The 26,937-nt window shown below is 41.1% G+C and overlaps 2 protein-coding genes across 6 annotated transcripts in view; one reads left to right on the plus strand and one right to left on the minus strand.

Moving 5' to 3' along the window:
* The window catches only part of hps1 (HPS1 biogenesis of lysosomal organelles complex 3 subunit 1), a 44,457-nt gene extending 41,815 nt beyond the window's left edge, over positions 1-2,642 (plus strand). For both annotated transcript variants that reach the window (XM_039774819.1, XM_039774827.1), the window contains one exon: positions 2,276-2,642. The gene's annotated coding sequence lies outside the window, so the exon portion shown is untranslated. The remainder of the gene's footprint in view (positions 1-2,275) is intronic.
* On the minus strand, positions 12-26,240 carry st3gal7 (ST3 beta-galactoside alpha-2,3-sialyltransferase 7). Of its 4 annotated transcripts, XM_039774858.1 has the most exons (9): positions 26,112-26,240; positions 20,538-20,684; positions 18,542-18,678; positions 17,020-17,095; positions 13,889-14,015; positions 5,642-5,991; positions 4,078-4,264; positions 987-1,145; positions 12-337 (listed from the first exon to the last, which is right to left on the minus strand). In XM_039774858.1, exons 4-9 carry the CDS (start codon positions 17,055-17,057, stop codon positions 101-103), a joined length of 1,098 nt encoding a protein of 365 aa, XP_039630792.1. In that variant the 5' UTR covers positions 17,058-17,095; positions 18,542-18,678; positions 20,538-20,684; positions 26,112-26,240; the 3' UTR covers positions 12-100. The 4 variants fall into 4 exon arrangements, with proteins under 4 accessions (XP_039630792.1, XP_039630782.1, XP_039630773.1 ...); XM_039774848.1 differs by lacking the exon at positions 18,542-18,678 and having other exon boundaries at positions 20,538-20,679; XM_039774839.1 differs by lacking the exon at positions 18,542-18,678.
* Between the last annotated feature and the right edge of the window lie 697 nt (positions 26,241-26,937).

A 26,937-nucleotide genomic window follows, 5' to 3' on the forward strand; every position in this document is an offset into this window, starting at 1 on the left:
CTGATGGATTCATTTTTGTATTTTTTTTTTTTTTTAAACATAAATATCAGTATATATACACTATATACTAAAGTTGGTACAAACTGGAACAACATGTTTACTAGCTGATACCACCAGACAGATCATTTATTACCCTGGCATGAACAAGAGTTCTTAAGAAGATCTTTTCTGTTTCCACATCATGTATTGGCTGTACCTTCATTGCATCCATGCGCAGTGTATCATAATAACGTAGAGGCATATCAGGTTGCTCGAGACTGTAGCCAAAGCCAGCCAAACTGACCTCATCACACAGTCTTATTGCTGCAATTACGGCAGTCATCCCTATAGTAGGAACCTGTTATGAAGCACAAGTACATTATTTCTTCTGCCAGAGAGAGGTTACATAGTTAAACTTTCATTTATCCTTTGTTGATAGCAGTTACACTGATAATTAGACTTAAAGAAATAAAGAGAGAAAAACAAAATAAATACCTTATATAATTAATCCAATAACAATATGGATTTTAGATTTGATTAACACTGTAGAGTTATGTTTGCATTTTAAAGTCTATCACAGCGGCTTTGACAAGCTTTTTACAGTACTGGTGCATAGAACCAGTGTTTTTTTATTGCCATTTTCTTTATGATCTTTTTTTTCTCATGAATTTTGTTGTTGTTTAAATTGCCTGTGGAAAAACAGTTGAGTGTTGCAGCAGAGTGGAATTAAAATATATATATAAGTACTGTATGAATGTCAAATGTATCTTGACTTTAAAAAAGGTAACTGATTTAAATTAACCAAAATTATGCAGCACTTACACTGTAAATTGCTCTGAGAGTGCTAATAAGAATTCTGTTTTCGTATTAGTTCATAGTGGTAGAACTAGATTAAAACCTAAGAAAACATACCCTTGGCACAATTAAATAAATGTGAGCTACAATTCTGAAAATATAAAATTTAAATGCAAAGCATAGTTCAGTATTTGCTAGTAGAACTTATTCACCTGAGAAAATGCAGTCATCGTATTGTGGGGTTCTGGATACTGTAGAAGTTCCTGAGCTGTCTCAAGGATAATCTTGGGATTTAGGATTCGGAAATTCTCTGCTTTAATTGGAACAGATTCAACTACTGATTTCCAAAACCAAAGTTTGGTCCACCATCCCTAGAAAGAAACATCAGATGAAAGTCTTTAAAAAATTCAGTTGACCAGCAAGTTGCATTGTGCCTTTGTATTTAACAGTATCAGTTACTGTAAAAAACATTTTCTTACTTAATATTTATGGATATTTATCAAATTCAGTTAATAGGCCTGTTTCAGTAACAAGCACAAAGGCCATTTAGCTTTATTGGGTGTAGTGTTATTTCAGTTTGACTTGCAGTCCATTTTGATGTATTAACAGCGACTAGAATACAGCATGGTAATTCTAAACAACAATAGAGGAATGAAGTCAAATCAAATTCTAGATTCTTAATATAATGCTGTTATTAAATGCAGTCTTATTTATGATTAGTGATGAACAGACACTTTCAGAGTTCGTTTCACTGTGAATTCAACAAGATCACAGAAACGTTCAGAACTCCACCAAAGTCCACAAAATGTACTGAAGTCACTGGAGAAGGGGAAACTGAACTTATTTTAAGTGAATTATAATGGTGCAATGATCTTTTAAGTGTCCCTGAAGGCTAGGGAAGTGTATGCCAACTATGGTGAATCGATTAATATAGCCAAAATGTGATCAAAATACAACAAATGGCCATAAACTAACAATAAGTAAATAAAATATAGATTAATTGCGCTCACAGAGCTCCAACCTTGGAGTACAAGTGGGACTGGTGCGTTCCATTGTTTGAAGTCATGGATCTGGACGCAGCTGGAACATCTTTTTTGTTTCCTCTTTATATGTGCAAATGGTTGTTGTGATGTGAGATTTTGCATATAACTTGATAAATATTTTGTTATGTCTTTATTTGTAACTTGGGTAAAACTAAGTCAGGAAAGTGAATTTTATGACAGAGTTGGGGGATGTGCTTGAAACAAGTGTTTCTCTGCTAAAGTCTTTCAATCCCCGCAAGAAAGCCAGGCTGCCTAACTGCTACGCCTTACCTTAACAAATGGTATTGGAGGATGGCAGGTGTTAAGATGTTCTATTTCCTCATTGGTCTGAAGTATGGCTGTTTGGAATTGGCTTGTATCAGAAGCCTTTAAGTACCACAACGCCCTATTGGTTGTAGGGGTTGGACAGAATATCTATAAAATTTACTTGGTTAATCTCACTCTCTCTCTCTTACTAGCATCTGATGAAGGAGCATCTCTCTGTCTTACCAAACTGCTGAATACCCATCTCACACCATGAACTGAAAAGGACAACACAATGAATAACACAGCTCAGCAGCTATATTGAGACAGGCAATAGAGCCTATTCTGAAGAAAGCTGATCACAAATGATGCCTTAACTCTTTCAAGGCTGATGGTGACTTTTGTGGAAATTCAGGGGTAGAGGACAGCTTTAAACTGTGACAAAACTCGCCCTTACATTTTAGTTCAACTCTCTTTGGTTGAACGAAAATTACGTAGCTTTGTTAATTTGACCTCGATTCCCTGCACATGCATGAGAAGTGAAGAACAAACAGCCTGTAAAATGGCAGCGACATCTAGCAAGACTAAAGCAAAATACTCTATGGACGTTTTACATATTATTGCTGAATTGGACTCTGACTTTTCGGACTCCAAGTTTGATGCAAGTGATCTGGAGATTGAAAATGAAAGTGAAGTACCAGCATCAGCCTATCAGTCTCCAGCTAATTGTGGTGCCGAACATGTTTGTGTAGCGGATACACCTACTGCAGTGTTCTCCTAGGAGGACCGCCACTTATGATGAAAAGAGGTAAAAACATGTTGCGTCACTCTGTGACTGCTACCGTCGCCTACCTGCTGTGCGAAGAGAGAGAGGTAGCCGGCCTGACGTGCATTCCTGCTGGCCATCAAGCCGCCCCCTGCACAGCCATTGCTGCCAGAGATGCCAAATGGGCACCAACAGCAGCCACAGCACATAGCAACAGAAGGTTTATGTTGAGTTATGTGTGAAACCAGTGCAATGGGTGCTTTTCAGAAAATGAGTTTTTGGGGAAAAAATATTCAGCCCTCAAGGAGTTAACTAGAGACATTTTAAATAACTAACAAGTCTGTGTGCCGCCTGAAACAACACATCACCATTTATCCAGTTGTGTGGTTGCCAATATTCAAATGTACTTTGCATATTATTATTTCTGAATATTATCAATAATACATTATTTTATGTGTAACTTAACTCCTGTTTGTCTTTTACTACACCTAATTGCAGTGGTAAGTCTGTGAGATTTGAGATTCTGACAAACACTACTTATTAATAATACAAAAGGGGAAAGTAGAGCAATATATTACTCTACCAAGGCAAAACAATGGTTCTCACTTTTTTCTTACATCAAGAAGAAAGGAATGCCTTGTAAATAGTGCTAAGTGTTTCACTATTATTATTTTGCAGGGTTTTCTCTGTTTTCTGATGTGGGAATTCTGCCAATAAGGCTTGTTTTCAGATCATATCTGGTCGCGTGGCTAATTATGCATGAATGTCGCCGTGCGGTGCTATCCTGCTGGAGCAAAGGGATCAGTGTTATATATCCAGTAGCAGAACTTACGGTCCATGAGTGTGCCCCTCAAATGAAAATACTGCAAGGTTTGTTTGTTTTTTTATTTTTTTATCTAACGCATAAAGGATGAAAATCTGAGTAGAGATTGAGTTGTAATATAATGGATGTATATCATCAACGGTCTTACATTAGGCATGTATGAAAGTTCTGCTCATTGGTGCTACAGTTCAATGATGTCACACTGGTCTCGCAAAACATCATGGGGCACTGAGAAAAAATATTCACCTAAGCCAGCAGCAAGATGAATTTCCAGGAAAATACTCGGCAAACAAAGTCACCAGTGAACACGGCATATTCACTGAGAAAACACTTTGTGGACTCTGGATCTGAAGTTACTTCATCACAGTGGCATTTGCATTTGCATTTGAATTGTACCGAATGTCAAATTCAGTTATTCAACTACTTACCAGTGTCTGTTTATTTACCATGCTGGAGATCCAGGCTAGGTCCACACTTTTGTAAATGGCTATGACAAGGAGGGTGTTGTTACTGTACTCTTTAGGGGACTTTGGGGCTCCTTCTGGATAGGTCAGGCGAATAGTTGTTCGTGAGCCAACATCTTCCTCAAAGTCAGTCACTGGTGCATCATTTAGTCTAAAATGAGTATAGATTGAATTAAGTCACAGGCATTGTTTAACACATGGCCAATTAAAATAGTGCTTGCATAATAAGGCACACAGTCCAACCTAGCATTTGAGATGCCACACAATTATCTCTTTTGAGTACATGGGATGTATCCATCGAGAGTGGCTTTAATTTGAGCTGTAAAAAGGAAAGTTCTGTAAAAGTAACTGTGTCAACATCGGGCACAATGCATATAAACAAAAGCTGGCACTGCAGTTATAAGGCACATGCACACAAGTTTATACTGAGCTAATCAAGTGCCATCTTGCCTGCCTTACATGTAAATCTGAGAAAACCACTTTATTCTTAGAAAACCTCACATTGGCCTACACAAAACATTCACACAGACAAATGCAAATTGTTAACAGACAAGTATTCAAGCCCATTTTTTTGGAGCTTTAAAGCAGCAGTGCTAATCATTGCCCCATCATAATTCTGTGTTGTTATTGGCTAAAGCTGCTTTGTTTCTGGATAAGTAGATATTTAATAAACAATATTTTTGTAAAGATTTCTAACAGCTGCAGAGCTTTATTAAAATAAATATTTATTTTAAAAAGTAACATCATGAAAAAATAAAAATGATATATGCTTGTTTATTTTTTTCATATAAAAAAAAACAACATTTTTTTCACACCAGCATAAAATGACCTTTTTTTCATTGTTCATATACTTCATTTTCCATGCACAGTTTAAAATAATGACCACTGCTGTTAAAGACAGAATGACTGTAGTTAGGGCTTTGTTAATGTGACAATACTACTAGAACTACTGCTACTACTAAGGAAGATGCATTGTCTGAACCTTGATATTTAACAACTTTTTTTTCCTTCAGCCTTGGCGGAAGATCTGAGTTTAATTTGTGGTTGAACTATGATTTCTTAAGCAATTTTAAGAACGTCACTTTCCTATTATCTGGGTAGGTAGCTAGGCAACATTAAATTCTGACATTTCATCTTTGCTCTTATGCACACTAAATAAAAAGCTCCTCTTCAATAACTGTTTCCTGAAAATCAAAATGATTAGTGCCAACTTCAAAAATCATACTGGAGACTTGCAAATACTGAAGAAATGCATCCTTATTCTTGTGCATTTCTGGCAAAAGGAGGACATTAACTTGCACTGTCTGGTTGTGGCAGATCCCAAATTATGGTAACGCCAGCAATACACACTTCACTCTCCGCATGAACTGACTGAGTTCAGGACACTAACATCACATACTAATGCTGGAAAGCATAACAAGAAGAGGATGCATATTTATTTAAAAAGGATTCTGTACCACGTGTAAAAGCCAAAGTTGCACACCAATCAGTCACAAGCCATGCAGTCTGTAAAGACAGCCTTACTCACCTAATGATGATATTGTGCCTGTCAATATGGCTACCAAGTCGGCTTCCGTGTAACACTCCTCCACTCCCAACAACTACACAGCGTTTGCAGGTTCTGCTGACCAGTTCAGGAGTTAAACTGGTGTGAGGCAGTCCTTGTAAGGCTTTAATAGCTAATTTTGTATTGCCTTTGAGGCCAAAAGGAGTCCGAAACTTATCTAGACCTGATTTAGTACTCCCAACATCACCCATTTGCAGGAACACTGGAACTCCAGGAGCAAGTTTTCCAGAATACAATTCTCTCAGCCTTGCCTGGCTCCACATTAGGTGACAGGGCTGGTTTAGAAGCTCTGCTGAATGATTCAGCAACACCTGCAATGAGAAAGTAAGTAAAAAGTCACAAATCAGCAAGTTTCCTTATTTAATTAGAAAATCAGCTGAACTTTTAACCTTTCTCTTTTGGGGATGCTTTGTTGTTAGTTGTACTTTGATCTCTGTCTAGTCTTCTGAACATGCAATGCAGCATTGTACTCACCGTTCATTGAAATTTATTTAACTGCTTTAGTACTTACTTTGAGATAGTAACTACCGTAAAGGGCGATATATGAAATAAAAATGGATTTGTTTCTGTGCAATATGAAAGTATGGATTTCATTCTCTGTGGCTTTTGAGTATTTTCCCAGTTTAGCACTGGAAGTAGTTGGGTTTCCTTACACAGTCTAAAGAGAGGATGTAATTTTAATTGTTCATTGTAATGGCTGTAAGTGCCTAAGAGGATGGGATGGAACGTGATTTCTTGCCTAGACTGTAAGCCAGGATGGAAGGACAGACAAACTCGCCAGCTGGACAAGGCAACAACTTTGTTCCTGACTGGATGAATGCAGTTGTTGGACTAGTGGAAGCCAGAAGCCAGGACCAGTTCCATCCCCCTTGGCCCGTGGCAGTGGTCCTCTTGTGGTGTCCTAGTTTGGGCAGCCGCAGTGATGCTTCGCGGTTGGAGTCTGCAAGTGCCAGACCCTGTCGGGGTCCCTGAGTGCTGTCGGGGGAAGACTCCATGCTTTCCATATGACCTGGAAGTGCTTCCAAGAGGACTTGCTGTGGCACCGGAAGTATTCCCGGGTCTGGCTTGAAAAGGAACCTCACATCAGGGAGTCAGAGTCGGGAGGCAGCGGGCAACATTCTTGGAGCAAGAAAGAAAGGATGATTTGACAGAATTATTGTATTTAATTATTGATGTTTTTATGGGTGATTATTGTAAGGGTGCTTGATATAAATAATGCATTGAATTAAAACTCAGAAACATGTTGGGCATTGCTGTGCCTGAGATGTGGGGCTCAGAGGTGGCCCCTTGTGGTTACTGGGTGTAGCATCCTATCAAGGGTTTGACTCTAGTTACCCATGTTTCATTGCTGGGTACAGTTACACCCCATTCTGCGTTTAGAACTACCATAAGTCTTCATAGCATATACTCATTATGGTAGCATCATGTAGTTTCTACAAATCTCCCATCCCACCACATCCCAAAGGTGCTCTATTGGATTGAGACCTGGGGCCTCATGTATAAGGCCGTGCGTAGAACTCGCACTGTAACATGGCGTTAGCACAAAAGCCGAAATGTGCTTACGCACATAAAAATCCAGATGCAGGAATCTGTGCGTACTCCAACTTCCACGTTCTTCTGCTACATAAACCCGATCAGCGTGAAAACTAACGCTCGTGCACGCGCTTTATGTAACGCCCCAACTCCTCCCAGAATTACGCCTCTTTGAATATGCAAGTCAATATAATCTCCCTTAAGCGCAGTCTTCTGTGAAAAGACAATGGGAAAATCACGGGGGAAAATATAAGAATTTCAGCGAATACCAAGTGGAGGCAAAGGAAAAACATACTACTGTATTTGTTCAAATAAACCGTGGTATAATCAACAAAATGAAGTTGATCGAGTGATATAGCGTGTTGGAGAAACTTGAAAGCTCACGTTCACAAAATTGCACAGTGCTGGAAATAAAAAAGAAGTCACATATCAAAGTCGCCGTGAAAAGGTGAGTTGTAGCCCACTGTCTGAGTGTCATATGAAAGCTTATCAGGGTACAGAGAAAAAAAAGGCACACAGTGGGGAAGAAGCACGAAATGTCAACTTCACTCTCAAAATTTCCACTTTAATCACGTAGTTTAGTTTGTCATTAAAGTAGAACATCATAAACTTCATCTTAAAATCGTTTAATTAACCAGTTTCTCAAATCACATCGTAATTAAAGTAGCACGTTAAATGCTTTGTTTTGTATGTGATCTTCTATGTGCTCTATGTGTGTGAATCACTACGTGCTTCTTAAACTGGCTCTCTTCCTCCAACAGAAAAGAGAATCCATTACATTTGTGATATTACAGCTCTCTGAGTAACTAAAATACTGAGATGTATACGTGATATCATTTTCATGATGATAGTTAAAGCACGTTATTAAACATGGGTTTCAAGGCGCAGTGATTGTGTGCGACCTTCGATGAAATTATTTATTGCAGCAGTACTTATGGGCGGCTCTATGTCCAATAGAGAAAGTCCAATGTCAATATGTTATCTTATGCACGGTGGATCGCCACACAATCAGCTCTGTAATAGACATTAAGCCATCTGTAAGCTTAGAGCGCCGATTCTTCAAAACGTTTAAGGAACATTGAAATATCTTCTTAGTACATGTTTAATCATTCTATCCTTCATGCCAGTCCCAGTGAAGAATATAGATTATTTAAATGAAGTTAAAGTTTTATCTGTATAATATAATAAACATATTTTGCTGCATTTCATCTTAAAAATGATATTGTCATCATATGTAAATACGCGCTTTATAAAGTGGCTCAGGTTGTGCAATATTATAACTGTAGTGCAAGTTTACAGTGAGGTAATTGTATTTATAAGTACAAACAGTTCTACACGGAGAAATTGATTAAGTTTGTTTAAAGTTCTTGGGATGAAACTGTTTCTGAACCTCGAGGTCCGTACAGGAAAGGCTTAGAAACATTTTGCAGTGGCTGAGACAGCGTGTGTTTGATAGTATATACCGATAATTCTATTTCCGATCAGCTGCTGCTGTGATTCACACTCAGATACAGTGATATAAATACTCCGAGTGGTGCAGTGAGAGTAATATGGAAAAAGATGATCCGCTGTGGCAACTCCTAACAGGAGCAGCTTAAAGAAGAAGAAGAAGGTGCAGTGAGAGTAACAATGCTAAAGCAGTTATGGTATTTGGAATACTATAGCTATTCCCTGGACCATAATATTGTTACAAGTTAATTACAATCATATGCATTGCACTAATAAACAATATGCGGTTAGTTTCATTGTATTTATTAAGCCACGTCAGGAAAGTAAGGAGTAACCACACAGGAACAGTAGCATTGCTTTGATGCTTGGTGCCGCCAGTTTGCAAAACCGAGCAGAGAACTTGCATATGACAAGGTATGAGGTACTGTGGAAAAGTGCGTGGCTTTACGCCAAGTGTAGGTTTTATACATCGCGATTTGAACGTGGAAAAGTTCTTACGCAACATTTCTGTGCGTACGCACCGTTTATACATGAGGCCCCAGGTGACTTTGGAGGCCATTTGAGTACAGTGAACTCATTATGTTCATCAAACCAGTCTGAGATGATTTGAGCTTTGTGACATGGCTTGTTATCCTGCTAGAAGTAGCCATCTGAAGATGGGTACACCACAGTCATAAAGAGATGGACCCAACCATCTGAATGTTGCAGCAGAATTTCAGACTCATCAGACCAGGCAAAGTTTTTCCAATCTTCTATTGGCTGATTTTGGTGAGCCCGTGTGAATTGTAGCCTTAGTTGCCTGTTCTTAGCTAACAGGAGTGGCACCGGTGTGGTCTCTTGCTGCTGTAGCCCATTTGCTTCAAGTTTCGATGCTCTTCTGCTTACCTCGGTTTTAACAAATGGTTGTTTGAGTTACTGTTACCTTTGCTTTCACGTCTGGCATCAACAAAGCATTTTCACCCAGAGAACTGCCACTCACTGGTTACTTTCCCTTCTTCAGACCATTCTCTGTAAACCCTAGAGATGAGAGGAGAGGTTGGGATCCTATGTTGATAGCATGTTGCCGCACCCATCATATGACAACCCACCTGGATTGGGACACCTTGACACCACACTGAAACAGTTATGGTGGCTAGAGTGCCAATCCTGACACCAACCCCCAAGTTTTCCCTGTAAGTTGGTGGACCAGGGTGCATGTTAGCATCATACCCAGGATGAAGCAATAGCAGGTTAAGGGCCTTGCTCAAGTGCCCAATGGAGTAGAGTCACTTCTGGCTTTTACCGGTTTCTATCTGGCAACCTTCCAATTATATATTTTTTCGTATGACGAGACGTGATCTTTTGAAGAGAGACTGAGAGACACTTTCACATCTTGCGAGACAGTCAAGTCACATCATGCTTACCATCTTTGGAAGCAAGTCCTGTGACACAAGTGCAGAGCAGGTTAGAGATAATGGAAGTAGGAAAATTTGAAAGTTTTAAAAAAATGAGAGTAAAGATTGCATTAGCGCAAACAAACAAAAAATATTACTTGGTGAAATAATGGAACAGCGAAAAGAGATCACATAGTGTTTGAGGATGTCTGGGGGAGAAGAGAGACAAGGTAGTGAGACAAAAGGACAGGTGCTGTACAGGCTTTTAAATGTTTGAAGCGCCGCCCGAAATGCAGATCACGCAGCATGGCAGCAGCAGCAAGCCAGCAGCTGATCAAGCAAAGAGGAGGTTTAAAAAAAAGCAACTTGTTATTTGTTTCCCATTGTATCACCATTTAAAAGGGGTTTCGGAAGAGCGGCCGCGTCTCCTTCGGGTGTGTTCAGAAACCCTGTCTTCACAACAGCGCGGGGGAGAAGGGGTTGGCAAGCAAAGCAAGTAGGGGTCAAATATATATATATATATATGTATGTATGTATGTATGTATGTATGTATGTATGTACTGTCAGGGATGCCAGGGGCCATGACCCGGCCGGGACGCCAGGAGGGACCGGAAGAGGGTCAGAGCCCTGCCTGGATCACGTGGGGTTCGCCTTCCGGGTTGCTTTGGGGACCACGGGTCAAGGGCATGGAAGCCTTTCCCTGTAGGAGCCCGTGGTCACCGCCAGGAGGCGCCCCAATGCCTTGGGACTTGTTTCCCCAGCACTCCTGCCACACCAGGAAGTGCTGGGGAAGATTATAACGCCGCCCGAGAGCAGCCGGGAGGACAGCCGGCACTTCCGCCACGCTGGGGCGTGGCCAACGAAGGAATGCCGGGAACACCAGGTGCTCATCCGGGTCAGCTATAAAAGGGGCCGTCTCCCTTCATTCAGAGCTGGAGTCGGGTGGAAGGAGGACGAAGCAGAGGAGAGTGGAGGCGGCCCGAAGAAAGGCATTGTGGCCAGGACTTTGTGTGATTTGGGGGTTTGTGCACTGAACTGGGTCTTTGTGACCAATAATTTGTAAATAGTGTAAATAAACGTGTGGTGGTTGTGCAAAACAAGATGTCTGCCTGTCTGTGCCCGGGTGCCGTTGACAGTATATATATGTATGTATAATATACATAATTCACATTTACATCATTTAAACTAAATAAAAATGACTATTTGGCAAACAATGTAAAATGTGACGGTGTTCCTGGATAGCAATTTACCCTACTGTGATTATGGCTGGCATGATTAAAGTGGGAGGAAACCCATGCAGACATGGGAAGAGAGTGCCAATGCCACACAGGGAGGACCTGGGACATGAATCTGGTGTTACTGTGAGGTAGCAGTGTTACCACTGCACCACCATGTCCCCCTCCTGAATAACATGTCGAAGAGAAAGCAGATCTCTGCAAAGGGATCTAAATAATTATGAATATAAAACTGGTTTTAGTTATTCTAGAATTAACTAAATGGAGATCACCTGTCTGTTAAGTGGTTTGAATTGTAGTTTAAATCCACCTGTATGTCGAAGGTCCACCTTGTGGTGAGTCAGTATTTCAGCTTAACCTACAAAATGCATATAAAAGAACGCTGCCAGCAACTCACAAGTCATAGGGTGTCGACAAGGACATATCCAAATCACTGAATATGAGTTGGAGTACAGTTAAATCAGTCATTAAGAAATGGGCAGAGAATGACACAGCTGTAAACCTGGATAGGCAGGCCGTTCACAAAAACTCAGTGATCGTGCAAGAAGAAGATGAATGGGGCAGGCCACCAAGGGACCTCTGAGAACTCTGAAAGAGTTACAAGCTACAGTGAATAAGACTGAAGAAACTGTGCAGGCAGCAACTGTTGGCGAGTACTTCATCTGTCATGGCTTTATGGGACAGTGACCAAAAAAAAACACTGATTTACAAAAAAAAAACAAAATGCACAAGATCTCAACTAGAGTTTGCAAGAAGGCACATGGAAGGTTTATGTTCTGATGAGAGAAAAATTGAGCATTTTGGCCATGAAACACACACTATATTTGGAGTAAGCCAAACAATGCACTTTAGCAAAAACACACCATCCCCAATGTGAAGCATGACGATAGCAGCTTCATGCTGTGGGGATGCTGATCTGCAGCAGGAATTTGGAAGGATTTTAAGGGTAGTCGGGAAAAATGATTGCAGGAAATACAGGGAATTTCTGGAGGAAAACCTGATGCCATCTGCAAGAAACCTACACCTTGGCAAAAGATTTGTTTACCAGCAAGAATAGGACCCTAGGCATAAAGTCAAAACTACACAGAAATGGCTTTAAAACACAATATTCTATTATATTCTATTACTATTCTATCAATGTTCTATAATATTCTAGTATGTTTATGTCTAATATTATTAATATTCTATCAATGTTCTATAATATTCTATTATGTTTGTCTAATATTATTAATATTCCATAATGTTCTATGATATTCTATTATGTATATTAATATTCTATCAATGTTCTATAATATCCTATTATGTTTGTCTAATATTATTAATATTCCATAATGTTCTATGATATTCTATTATGTATATTAATATTCTGTCAATGTTCTATAATATCCTATTATGTTTGTCTAATATTATTAATATTCCATAATGTTCTATGATGTTCTATTATGTTCTGTTAATATTCTATCAATGAGAATGAGAATTAGAGGTCAAGTCCGAGTCCAGATTTCAATCCAGATTAGATTTTTTTTAAAGAATATGGGAAATTATAAACATGGGAAAATGTCAAAGGTGCATCTACTAAATAATGACTACAAGTGTAATTAATTATATTTGTAATTAGTTTCAATCACTTTGCAGTGGTCTGTTTTCACATACCTGTAGTGTCGAATATAAAATGTGATTCAATGTTATATAATTAAATGGGAAAACTTCCAATGGGGGTGAATACTTTTTATAGGCATTATATTTGACAGAATTCATGCAAAACTGTTTTCCTGGCAGCCTAGACAGTGGCCTGATTTTTTTCATAATGGACAGTTGCTTGTGGAGAAACTTCATTTACAGGACTGCAAGGCATTGCACTTAGACACGCTTTTATTGAAGTTTTCTGTTTTCTCTCCATGTGTGTGTAATGTTTCTTCTCATGCAGGGGTAAACTAAGCTTTGAATTATTTTATGATCTTCCAATGTAGTAAACAGTACACTAACAATCAAAATTTAAAGAATTATGAAAAATTGTTTCTTTGAAATATTGGTGACTGTCACTATTGAAAATGTAAAGTCATTGTAGTTGTTGATATGATTACTGTTCAACTAGAATGTTTTAAAAAATAGCAAAGGTAAAAAGAAAGTCATTCATTGGAAAACTACAGTGATCAAAATTAGGGAATGATTACAACTGTATTTTAAAAGAAGCCTGCAAATTAATTCTCTTTTTCACTCTTTTTGATGATTACAGCTTTCTAAACTTGTTGGAAGTGTCGAGGCCCTTGCTTTCAATAACTTTGGCCCATCTGTGCCCACAGGACATGATCGATTCCTTGGACTGCACTGGCTTCATTTTTGAATTGGGCTCCAATTGGAAAACCAAAAGAAAACAAATGTTGGTGTCAGCCAAACAAGTAAACGTAAGTGTAAATGTTCTGCTCGCCTTCCAGCTGCTTCCACAAGTTGCTAACTGCAGTACCCTTTTCTGTAGCTTTCCACCTTGTGTTTATGTGATATGTTTTCTGATGCTGCTCTGTACGTCACTTATTACCTTGTAACTGCGCTGTACAATTGGACAGGACTGGCCATGTCAGGGTACTAAGCAGGCTGCTGTGCTGAAGTAGAAGTTGTACCTCATTGTGTTGGTGTTCTTTCATGTATTTTCTCCAAATAATTTTCTGCCTTGGGAAATAAACAGGATACAGCAAAGCCAGGTAACATCCAATCAGAAGAACAAAGGCCCAAGTCAAATTGTACCTCCTATTAAAGAAATACACAATAATGTAATTTATCATGCATGCTAGAAAAGTTGAAGATATTAAATGTGCAAATTGTGTGTCAATGAAAAGCTGGTCCAAATAAAGCCAGGAAATCATTTAGTCATAAATCAAAGACAACTCTTAGGTATTCATCTTACCCACCCCGGTCCACTGGATTTTGCCTAGAATGAATATTTTGAATTATTTAAAGTTGTGTTGATGTTTCTTGGAAACAAAATCACTTCTCATTTTCATCATCCACCTGAGCAGCTTCAAATGCCTTTAATTTCTACAGAATTTGATGAGAAGTCAAGCAAAATGACACCTTTTATTGCCTAACTAAAAAGATTACAATATGCAATGGGATAAGGCGCCCTATGAGCGCCAACCCAACACAGACAGACACGGGAGGCACATGTACAAAAACAAATAAACTTTTATTGTCTTCACCTGTTGGGCATATCTTCCCCGTGTCCCGCAGGCACAGCATAGTCCCACAAACACAAAAGTAAAAAGCGCAAATAAATTCTCCTTTTCTTCACCACCACCACCACTCCTCCTCCTCACTGGCAAGCTTTTTCTCCCTCCTAACAACTCTGGCTCCTGGAGTAACCAGTGCTGGCTCTTTTTATAACACCCCTGGAAGTGCTACAGATGGTCGTTGACCTTCTTCCAGCAGCACTTCCAGGGGTGACAGAAAACCTGCCCAATAGGGCTCAGCAGTTGTTGCAGCACTCCCTGGCGGCACTCTTGGATCCCAACAGGGCTGTAACCAACTCCAACTCCCATGAAGCCCTGCGGGAGTCCGAGGCACCGCTGCAACCCAGGGGCTCCCCTCCCATGACCCAGGGGAGGTATTGTGCAGTCAACAACAACAACAACATTTATTTATATAGCACATTTTCATACAAACAGTAGCTCAAAGTGCTTTACATAATAAAGAATAGAAAAATAAAAGACACAATAAGAAAACAAAATAAATCAACATTAATTAACATCGAATAAGAGTAAGGTTCAATGGCCAGGGGGGACAGAAAAACAAAAAAACTCCAGACAGCTGGAGAAAAAATAAAATCTGTAGGGATTCCAGACCATGAGACCGCCCAGTCCCCTCTGGGCATTCTACCTAACATAAATGAAACAGTCCTCTTTGGATTTAGGATTCTCACGGAAGGACTTGATGATGATGATGGTCACGTAGACTTCTGCCAGTTCATGCCTGTTCCATGCCTGTTCCCCCGGACCATATACAGAAGGGGCATCCCGGCCGGGCATGAGCCCCGCTGTCCACCACAGCAACCTTTCGAGGCAACTCAGGCCCCTTCTTCAGCCTGTGTTTATATACAATACACACCAGGACAAATGACAACATTTAAGTGAGACATCTTAGCCTGAAGAGGTCTATTCATTTTTTACATCTAAAATGTCTCCATTAAAGGTTTTCCAATGTTGTTTCTTGTCCTAGTGTGTATATAAGCACAGGGAACTCTAGTTTCTGTATTACATCTTGCCTGAAGAAGGGGCCTGAGTTGCCTCGAAAGTTTGCATATTGTAATCTTTTTAGTTAGCCAATAAAAGGTGTCATTTTGCTTGACTTCGCACTACATTCACAATGGCTAACACAGCACAGCACCCTAATACTACAGAATTTGACTCATTCCCAAATATACCGTGTGACTGCAACATTTTGAAGACTCTTGTCTTGAACTCTGTACAGTGAAACCTCAGTTCACGACCATAATTCATTCCAGAACTCTGGTCGTAAACCGATTTGGTCGTGAACCGAATTAATTTCCTCCATAGGACTGTATGTAAATACAATTAATCCGTTCCAGACCGTACAAGCTGTATGTAAATATATTTTTTTTAAAGATTTGTAAGCACAAATATAGTTAATCATACCATAGAATGCACAGCGTAATAGTAAGCTAAATGTAAAAACATTGAATAACACTAAGTAAACCTTGAACAACAGAGAAAACTAACACTGCAAGAGTTTGTGCTATAGCACTACGAACAGCTGGCTAAAAACACTTTTTTTAATGAGTTTTAAGCACAGGGAAAAAAATGAACATTTGAAAAATCCGTAATTTAATAAACCACCAAGAAAAGTAACATTGCAACAATGCACGCTACAAACCGATCGCTGTAAACAGAAGTGAAGTGGAGGTTAAAATCCAATTGAAAAAAGTCTTCATTAAATACAACAAGGTTAAAACAATGCTTGGATCTGTCTCTTTAAAAACAAGCCCACTGCATTCTTTAACTGCCTTTTCAGCCTTATGTGTCCAGCCATCTCTCGCGCACAGGCGTGTGTGTGTATGTGTGTGTGTCTCTCGCTCACTCGCGCGTGCAGGCGTCTCTCTCTCGCTTGCTGATCAGGGAATGCACATGGAGAGACTGAACACGTGCGTAAATCATCGGCACGCGCAAACCGAAAGGGAGACTGGCTTGTTCGTATACCGAGTGTGTGGTCGTGAACAGATGCAAAAGTTTGGCGAACTTTTTGGTCGTAAACCGATTTGTACGTGTACCGGGACGCTCATGAACCGAGGTTCCACTGTATATGTTCTATGAGAAGCAATGGGACAGAATTTTAGATTGGAAAGTAGCTGAAGAGACTACACAGCACTGAAACTGAAAAGAAAAGCTATGGAGAATTCCAATACCCAAACTACCTTACAGAACATTAACTGACACATGAGAGGGGTTTGCTTTTATATCTAGAAACTAGGACAAGGGTCATGTTCTATACATCTGAAAATCCCGTGGCAGTAACAGAGTCATTGCCAAAAAAGTTACAAAATGGAGGTATATGTGATCAGAAATGGAGAGGAAAACAAACAAAATAACTTTAAAAATTAAAAATATTGCTTAAAACAAAATTAGTAACAAAGTGGAGTACGTAAAAGAAGAAAATGGCCAAATTATAACATTATGTGCCCTTTATTTAATTTTTGTATGTTATCTTCTTTAATTCGGTTCACTGTATCTGTTAAACCCACCTGTGAATAAAGAAATCTTTCTGCTCAACAGCTTCCATTCCACAGCTCTCATTCTATGGCCTTTCTGTCTTTTAGCCTGTAAAAGAAAACAAAATTGCTTCATCAAAAAAAATCATTCATTTATCCATGCGGCCATTTTCAGAAGCCATTATCTATAGAATATTGGTAAATGCCTCTATAATTCTGTTGCTTTTAGTGCCCAAGAATGTGTTGTTGTTAACGAGGCAGAAGCAAAGTAATTAACATCAGTTACTGCAAACTTGATTTATCATCGTTCTGTCAGGGCCGTATGCCGATGCTGTTAAATGCAGCCGCCTCACTGCTCCAGAGGTCAGTGTTCAACTCCTCGCTAGTCATTGTTTCTGTGGCGTTTGCCCGTTATTCTTATGTCTATGTATGTTTTCCCCAGGCTCTCTGGTTCTCCTTCTACACAGAAATTCAAAGGCATGAAGACACGAATAGAAGGGAGCTCAGTGATTTCACTTTGTTTGACATGATCACTTGTGAGATCTTACAATTTATATCTAATAGTGTGCTGTTGTTTGCTTTGACAACATAACTAACTTCATAAATTTCTATAGAGTTTGAATTATTAATTAATGTTTACATTTTTTATTAATGTACTAAAAAGTAATTATATTACTGAGACACCCTCTTAAGCGTGTTATGGCTAAATGCTACAAGCTCTGATTATGTCACCAAATTGTACTTTCAGAATAACCTTCATTTGTGTTTGCTAGATGGTTCACCCATTAGTGTTAGTTGAGATCATTCAAATAAAAAGGCATCATATATATAGGATATGGAAAATTTCAACCATTTTAAGATTGAAATTAAAAAAAATAGATAACTATCGTCATAGTATCGTATAGTAAGACAGTGAATTGTTTGCATGTATTTTGATTAGAATTAGAATGTACTCTGACTAAATCATTTGCAGTCATCAATACTTTAAAATAATCCTTTATGTTTATTCTGCAGCAGCAGGGAATGAGTCACGGAGTTGCAAAAGAAATGCCAAGCTAATGGATATCATGGCTAAATTAGCTCAAACCCTGTCTTACTATTAAGTGAGAAACTCATAAATGCAAGGTCCGAAAATGAAAAAGTCATGTGATAGGCTCTTCAAGATTTAATCATGTCAAGTCAAGTTGAGGAGCATGCCCTGGTACAGTGCATTGCCTCACCCACCACACGACGAAACAACTCGGGATCCCAGTTGGTAACCCCCCCAGACAGACCCGCGGTCCAGTCCCACCCTCCAAAAAATGACCGTCTAGCTGCTGCAGCCAGGTGTTACGTGGGTGACCCCTTGGCCTAGTCCATCCGCCCAGACCCTCAACAATGAGGATCTTATGAGCTGGATCACCCTCGGGGAAACACGCCGCACACCCATAGTGCCATAACTGACACTCCCTCACAATGCAGGTAATGTGCCTCATTCAGGACTCCGTGAGCAACCACTCATTCGACACAAAGTCAAATAAACGGTACCCAAGGATTTTCTGGAGAGACACCATACCTATGGAGTCCAGTCTTCGTCTCAGGTCACTGGATAGCGTCCATGTCTCACAACCATATAATCCAAGATTTAATCACTAGGAGGAAACTCAAGGATCAGCAATCCCCAAACCAAATGCCATTTCTGGTGTGCATCAGCTAGCAAAATAAACAGACACATAATGTTTCAGGGCTTTTAAGAACAATTCATGCAAGGCACACATTTACAATTAACATATTTAACTGAACATGCAAGGTTACAGGTATAAAACAAGGTTTGTTTTTATACATTCAGACAAGCATATGGTTTTTTAGAGTTTGTCTATATTTTAAGTTAAATTTCCTGAAATCTGAGTTGCAATGTTTAATATTTTTACATCAGGTGTGGTGCTTTATACATTTTTAATCCCACCTGTATCAAAAAAGGGTCAGAGATGCATAATTTAAGGCTGCATTGGACATAAACCTGGAAACAACCTTATACCGTGCAATAGTTTATCACAGAGTAGTGGAACCAAGATTTAGAAATGCTGAAATGGATAAGGATTGCTAAAGCAAAAAATGCCCAAAATTCCGAAACTCTGAAGGAAGTGAGTTCACAGTCTTTCACTTTGTTATTGGCAGGGTGAGGAAACTCTTCATTTTTCTGAATTTTGTCATGGAAAGGGCTATGACACATGTTAATTGGGAAATGTAAATAAGCAGAACATCTCCTTCATGTCCATCATAATTAAAATGAATATCGATTTATGCAAATTCAAACATTTCCACAAAAAATGAATGTTTGCTTTAAAAAAATTCAAAAAGGTGTAAAGAATTTCAAAACTATTTTATAACGTAAGCATTATTGCTGAACTGGTTGAAAAGTTGCTTACCTTGTGTATGTGGCACATGGGATGGACAGGAATCCCAGCAAGGAGTCAGTAAGATCCCCTACCCAGACAGGAGGCCCCGAGTGAGTAGAAAGGCATCCCCGCCAAGGCTGCTCTAACAGATGGATGGACATCCCGAGCAGAGAAGATCCCTTACCCGGGAGGGAAGCCCCACATAAATGGACAGGCGTCCCAACCAGACCTGTGCATAATACCTTCCCTGGTCGGGATAAAAGAAGACAGGGAAGGGCAGTCTTTGAGGGATGTTTATTCTCCCTAGGTGCTAGATGACAGCATCTTTCCATTTTGACGTCCATTTTGGAATCAGCAGAAAATTCAGGGAGTGGTAGTCCAGCAGCACAGCTCTGCTGGGGTCCATGAGTGCCGCAAGATGTGCTCCCTGCTACATTGGACTTCCGTATGACCCGAGATTACTTCCAATGGGCAGCAGCCCTGGCACTGGAAGTATTCCTTGATCCTCAATAAAAGGGACCACTCTCTCTTATACAGGCGAGTCAGAGCTGGAAGGAAGGAAGGCAACACTCGTCTGGAGGTCAGTGCAGTGAAGAGAGGAGAAGTGAATTGTGGAGGGATAACCTGTGCATTTTGTGCTTCATTTGGAGGTATTTCTTTAATAAACACACCTTTATTTGAACCCGGGACTGTGTTTGTATTGTCGTGTTTGGGGTTTCGAGCTCACTTGCGCCCCGGTTACATCACACTAGATTGGGGGAAAAAAAAATCAACCTTTGGGCAACACTGAATTGGGCATCTTGTGGTGAGCCAAGTGTTATAAATATTGAGACACTGTAAAGAACATTATGTTGGTGCTTTGGTATCAACGCAGAAACCTTTGGAAATTAAAAGGTAATATGCTTAGAAACTTGGCTAAGATTAAAGTAACTTGATTTTCCTTAATTGTACTTACTACTTATACACTAGAAAACTGGTCTATTTTTGTCTTTAAAATGACTACAACACAATAATATTAGCTGTTAGTTTCCCCAGAAAAGTCCATACCAAAGCAGAGTCTATTTGCTGTTGGATTTTACTTAGCATTATTTGATTTTCACCTTATTCTTTGTCTATATTATATCTTTTTGGCTTTACCCTGCTGTTTCTGTTTATTTTGGTACTGATGCATACCTTTATAGTTTTGTTTTATTATATGGGTTTCCACTGAGGACCAAGTCTTCTTTCCACAAGCCAACAACATCTAGTTAGGTCAGTGAGTTTGCACTTTTCATGGACTGCAATCCTATCCAAAGTTGGTTTCTTCTCTGAAGCTCTGTGCTGCCGAAAATAAGAGGTCCGGTTAAAGGTATGTGTAAGAGTCGTTCTTACTGAGTTAATGTTACATTTGTATTAGGAAATAAGAAATTTGACAAATGAGAGGCAACCATTCAGTCCGTCAAGCTTGATTGTTTAGTCAGTAGCTAAGCTATCTCATCCAGATACTTCTTAAAGGTTGTCAAGGCAACTACATGCCTCGATAGCTTCTTCCCAATTCTTTGAGTAAAGATGTGTTTCCTGGCTACACCACTACATGCACTTCCCCTTTATTTCAAAGTGGTATTTGTTAAGATAAATGTATAGCCATCCATCCATCCATCCATCCATCCGCTTCCGCTTATCCGAGATCGGGTCATGGGGGCAGCAGCTTGAGCAGAGATGCCCAGACTTCCCTCTCCCCGGCCACTTCTTCTAGCTCTTCCGGGGAAATCCTGAGTGCGTTCCCAGGCCAGCCAGGAGACATAGTCCCTTCAGCGTGTCCTAGGTGTTCCCCTGGGCCTCCTCCTGATTGGACGTGCCCGGAACACCTCACCAGGGAGGCGTCCTGGAGGCATCCTGATCAGATGCCTGAGCCACCTCATCTGACTCCTCTCGATGCGGAGGAGCAGCAGCTCTACTCTGAGCTTCTCACCCTATGTTTAAGGGAAAGCCCAGACACCCTGCGGAGGAAACTCATTTCAGCCACTTGTATTCGCGATCTCGTTCTTTCAGTCACTACCTATAGCTCATGACCATAGTTGAGGGTAGGAACGTAGATCGACTGGTAAATTGAGAGCTTTGCCTTATGGCTTAGCTCATTTTTCACCACAACAGACCGATGCAGAGCCCGGATCACTGCAGACGCCGCACTAATCTGCCTGTCGATCTTGCGCTCCTTTCTTTCCTCACTCGTGAACAAGACCTCGAGATACTTGAACTCCTCCACTTGGGTCAACCCTGAGAGGGCACTCAACCCTTTTCCACCTGAGGACCATGGTCTCAGATTTGGAGGTGCTGATTCCCATCCCAGCCACTTCACAGCTGTGAACCGATCCAGAGAGAGCTGAAGATCATGGCCTGATGAAGCAAACAGGACAACATCATCTGCAAAAAGCAGTGACCCAATCCTGAGCCCACCAAACCGGACCTCCTCAATGCCCTGGCTGCGCCTAGAAATTCTGTCCATAAAACTTATGAACAGAATCGGTGACAAAGGGTAGCCCTGGCGGACTCCAACTCTCACTGGAAACAGGTTTGACTTACTGCCGACAATGCGGACCAAGCTCTGACACTGATTGCACAGGGGCCGAACTGCCCTTATCAGAGGGTCCGGTACCCCATTCTCTCAGAGCACCCCCCACAGGATTCCCCGAGGGACGCGGTCGAACGCCTTTTCCAAGTCCACAAAACACATGTAGACTGGTTGGGCAAACTCCTATGCACCCTCCAGGATCCTGCTAAGGGTGTAGAGCTGTTCCGTGACCAGGACAAAACCAAACTGTTCCTCCTGAATCCAAGGTTCGACTATTCGACAGACCCTCCTCTCCAGGACCCCCAAATAGACTTTTCCAGGAAGGCTGAGGAGTGTGATCCTTCTGTAGTTGGAACACTGCCATTCCAGAGGCACTATCCCCAAAGTCCTCTCTGCGATGTTGCAGAGGCGTGTCAACCAAGACAGTCCTACAACATCCAGAGCCTTGAGGAACTCTGGGCGTATCTCATCCACCCCCGGGGCCCTGCCACCAAGGAGTTTTTTGACCACATCGGTGACCTAAGTCCCAGAGATGGGGGAGCCCACCTCTGAGTCCCCAGGCTGTGCTTCCTCATTGGAAGGCATGTTAGTGGGATTGAGGAGGTCTTCGAAGTACTCCCCCCACTGACCCACAACGTCCTGAGTCGAGGTCAGCAGCGCACCATCTCCACCATATACAGTGTTGACACTGGACTGCTTCCTCATCCTTAGACACCGGATGGTGGACCAGAATCTCCTTGAAGCTGTCCGAAAGTCGTTCTCAATGGCCTCCCCATACTCCTCCCATGCCCAAGTTTTTGCCTCAGCAACCACCGAAGCCGCATTCAGCTTGGCCTGCCAGTACCTATTAGCTGCCTCCAGAGTCCCACAGGACAAAAGGGTCCTATAGGACTCCTTCTTTAGCTTGACAGCATCCCTATCCAACGGTGTCCACCAACGGGTTCGGGGATTGCCACCACGACAGGCATTGACCACCTTACAGCCACAGATCTGGTCAGCCACCTCAACAATAGAGGTACAGAATATGGCCCATTCGGACTCAATGTCCCCCATCTCCCTCGGGACGTGGTCGAAGTTCTGCCGGAGGTGGGAGTTGAAGCTACTTCTGACAGGGGGCTCGTTTGGGCCTACCAGGCCAGACTGGCATCCTCCCCCACCACCGAAGCCTGCTCACCACCTGGTGGTGATCAGTTGACAGCTCCGCCCCTCTATTCACCCAAGTGTCCAAGACATTTGGCTGCAAGTCCGATGACACGACCAAAAAGTCGATCATCGAACTGAGGCCTAGGGTGTCCTGGTGCCATGTGCACATATGAACAACCCTATGCTTGAACATGGTGTTCATTATGGACAATCCGTGATGAGCACAGAAGTCCAATAACAAAACACCGCTCAGGTTCAGATCGGGGGGGGGCTATTCCTCCCCATCACGCCCTTCCAGGTCTCACTGTCATTGCCCACGTGAGCATTGAAGTCTCCCAGCAGTACAAGGGAGTCCCCAGAAGGTATGCCCTCTAGCACCCCCTCCAGGGACTCCAAAAAGGGTGGGTACTTCAAAATGCTGTTCACCGCATACGCACAAACAACAGTTAGGACCTGTCCCCCCACCCGGTAAACCCCAATGAACAGGCCTCAAGTTGGGGGGCAATAAATATGCCCACACCTGCTCGGCGCCTCTCACTGGGGGCAACTCCAGAGTGGTAGAGAGTCCAGCCCCTCTCAAGGAGATTGGTTCTAGTGTCCAAGCTGTGCTTCAAGGTGAGCCCGCCTATATCTAGCGGGAACCTCTCGACCTCATGCACTAGCTCAGGCTCCTTCCCCTTCAGAGAGGTGACATTCCAGGTCCCAATAGCCAGCTTCTGTAGCCGAGGATCGAACCGCCGAGGTCCCCGCCTTCGGCCACCACCCAACTCACACTGCACCCGACCTCCTTGGCCCCTCTTATAGGTGGTTGCCTCTTCAGGCTGTGCCCGGCCGAGCCCCATGGGTGCAGGCCCAACCACCAGGTGCTCGCCATCGAGCCCCACCTCCAGGCCTGGCTCCAGAGGGGGGCCCCAGTGACCTGCATCCAGGCAAGGGAAACGCTGTCCAAATTTTTTATTCTTCATAGGAGGTTTTGTTGAACCGCTCTTTGTCTCATCCCTCACCGAGGACCAGTTTGCCTTGGGTGGCCCCACCAGGGACATAAAGCCCCGGACAACAGAGCTCCTAGGATCATTGGGACACGCAAATCCCTCCACCACGATAAGGTGGCGGTTCAAGGATATGTACATAGAATACATAAATAGATAGAGGAATGTTCTACCTTATACCCGGTAAGCAGACATGTAAATGGAACAGCCCAGCTCTCTTACAATGATTCTGTTGAAATAGCAAATGTATTTTCAAGTGCATTATCCAACCCGCTATATCCTAACTACAGGGTCACGGGGGTCTGCTCACACATCCCAGCCAACACAGGGCGCAAGGCAGGAAACAAACCCCAGGCAGGGCGCCAACCCACCACAGGGCATACTCACACACCCACACACCAAGCACACACACTAGGGACAATCTAGAATCGCCAATGCACCTAACCTGCATGTCTTAGGACTGTGGGAGGAAACCAGAGTACCGGGAAGAAACCCACGCAGACACGGGGAGAACATGCAAACTCCACGCAGGGAGGACCCAGGTCTCCTAACTGCGAGGCAGCATCACTACCCACTGCACCAACGTGCCGCCCATTTTGAATAATCCATCTATTAATTCATTTGTGTAATCTTATTTGTAGGGGTGATAGAGCTTATGAAGCATAAGGCAGGGACCAACCCTAGCTGTGGCTGAAAAAAATTAAGTTTTATTTAAGATATTGTCCCTTTATTCAATAGCACCACAAAGGTAATATGGGGGCCATTATGAAGACACTATAGCAAATGATGTTTAATTGATTAAAATACAATAAGTTTTGCATTTATAATAAATTACAAAATATGAAATGAAGATTGAATGTTGATTATAACTGGCAATATTTAACATAACTGCTGCTTGGATACAGTACTAAGGCTTCTATGAAAGATGCTATGAAAATGTTAATATGCCAAATGCACAAAAAAATTCACTATAAAACAAACTGTAAAAAATCAAGGATTTCTAGATTAAAAGAAGATGGTATGTAATATAAAATAAGTAGTCATTAATTGTATGTGTTATTTAAAATGTGGTATGTAAAGAAACATTGATTTGAAATTATATTTTTAGTTTAGACCAAAGTAACACTGCTAAAAAGAATATACATTATAAAAGGCTGTTAATTTGGAAAGGCTTTGTGTTAAATAAGGATTAATTAGCTGATAGCAGTTTGCTTACTCTGAAGGGTGATTGGAAAATAAAGAAGAATTTAATCTGATAAGATACCAGTGAGTTTTCAGTATAAGGTATAAAAATAAAAAACAATTACAGTATATGAGATAAAGTAGTATGTTTTATGAGATGCTTTAATATTTGATAACATTAATATTAAAAAATAGTCAGTTGTATATTATGAGATGGTATCATCTGAAAGGTGGCATGAAAAATGGACTGATTATCTGAGATAAAATAACGTTCACTAAGAAAGGCACGAAACAAGACAGAGTTAGCATTGTACTCATTATGCCACTTATTACAAAAAGTAAACCGTACATTGACAGAAGATGTCACTTGCTAAGAAAGGGCAATGTTAAGCATGATTTGTAAAACCTTTGAGAGACACTATATAAAGATTAACCAGTGGATAAAGAGAAAATGCAGAAGTAAAACAATATTCCACAGTTCATAAATGATCTACAGAATGTGCCAGGGTCAGTAAGCTGTACATTTTAATCATTAGTTGAACATTTTGAGCAGAACTTCGGCTAACCTATCGTTATGTTGTGTCCTGCTTGCCAAGAATGAATCTCAAATTACATTACCTAAAGACTTTGATCTTAACAAAAAAAGAAATGGATAAAACTAAATTTCTGATATATGATTTAGTGTTTTCACAACAGTAAGGCTTTATGTGTTATAAGAGGAATGTTTTGCAGTACATCTGTTAATGTGCTGATGCTTAAAGCTCAACTAACTGTATTACTCCCTGATCAGGTTCTAGTTAAGCTTTATTGTCGAATGTATGGAGTATATTCCTATTTGCATGTCTGACCAATCTGCAACACTTTTTGTCTAAAGTTCCTTACCTTAGTTTCCAGAGTACATCAGGAAGAAAAAAGGAACGTGATGACAAAGAAGAGATGAACTTCATAGTAGATGGCAGAGTAAAGTCATGGCTGCAGACTCTGCTGCTTAATAGTTGCCGTTTGTGTACCTGAGAAAGACAACTAGGAGGACTTTGATCTTTACGCACCATTGGTGAGAAAGAGAATAAACATGGAGGTAGTCATCGAGGGTGCATTGTTATCTACAGATGAGTGACTAAATCAGTGCTGCGTCTGTGCAAAAAAAAACGAGAAAAGTACAAATTAATGGCAAGATTTCACTTTAACATTCCTGTGGGTTTTATTTTAGTCATTTTGTGAATTTAAGAATTAAAACAAACTATTTGGTTTGAGTTATTCTGTGCACACATTTTTCATCTTTTTTTTGTTGTTCTGTATTTCACCTTGTACAATTTCTTGCATTAGGAATTTGTTAGTTTTCGCATACCCCTTGGGGGTCAGAGCGCAGGGTCAGCCATTGTACAGCACCCCTGGAGCAATTGAAGGTTAAGGGCCCAGCAGAGTAGGATCTCTTTTGGAAGTGACGGGGATTCAAACCGGCAACCTTTGGAATACCAGTGCAGATCCTTAGCCTCAGAGCCACCACTGTACTGTGTGTAAGGTGTTTCAGGGCTGTGTTTTCTGAGCTATGAAAGGCGCCATGATAAGTTAAGAAAGAAATGAGGCATTAAGCATGTTGTGTCTTTGATTTGTTTCTCTCGATGGGTGAATCTCACTACAAAGTAGGCAGTATTTTAGGGAAGTGCTCTCTTATTTAGGGTTGAGACACAGTGGTCACACTTTCACT

The sequence above is a fragment of the Polypterus senegalus genome, chromosome 1 (genome assembly GCF_016835505.1).
Source record: "Polypterus senegalus isolate Bchr_013 chromosome 1, ASM1683550v1, whole genome shotgun sequence".
Taxonomy (NCBI): Eukaryota; Metazoa; Chordata; class Cladistia; order Polypteriformes; family Polypteridae; genus Polypterus; species Polypterus senegalus.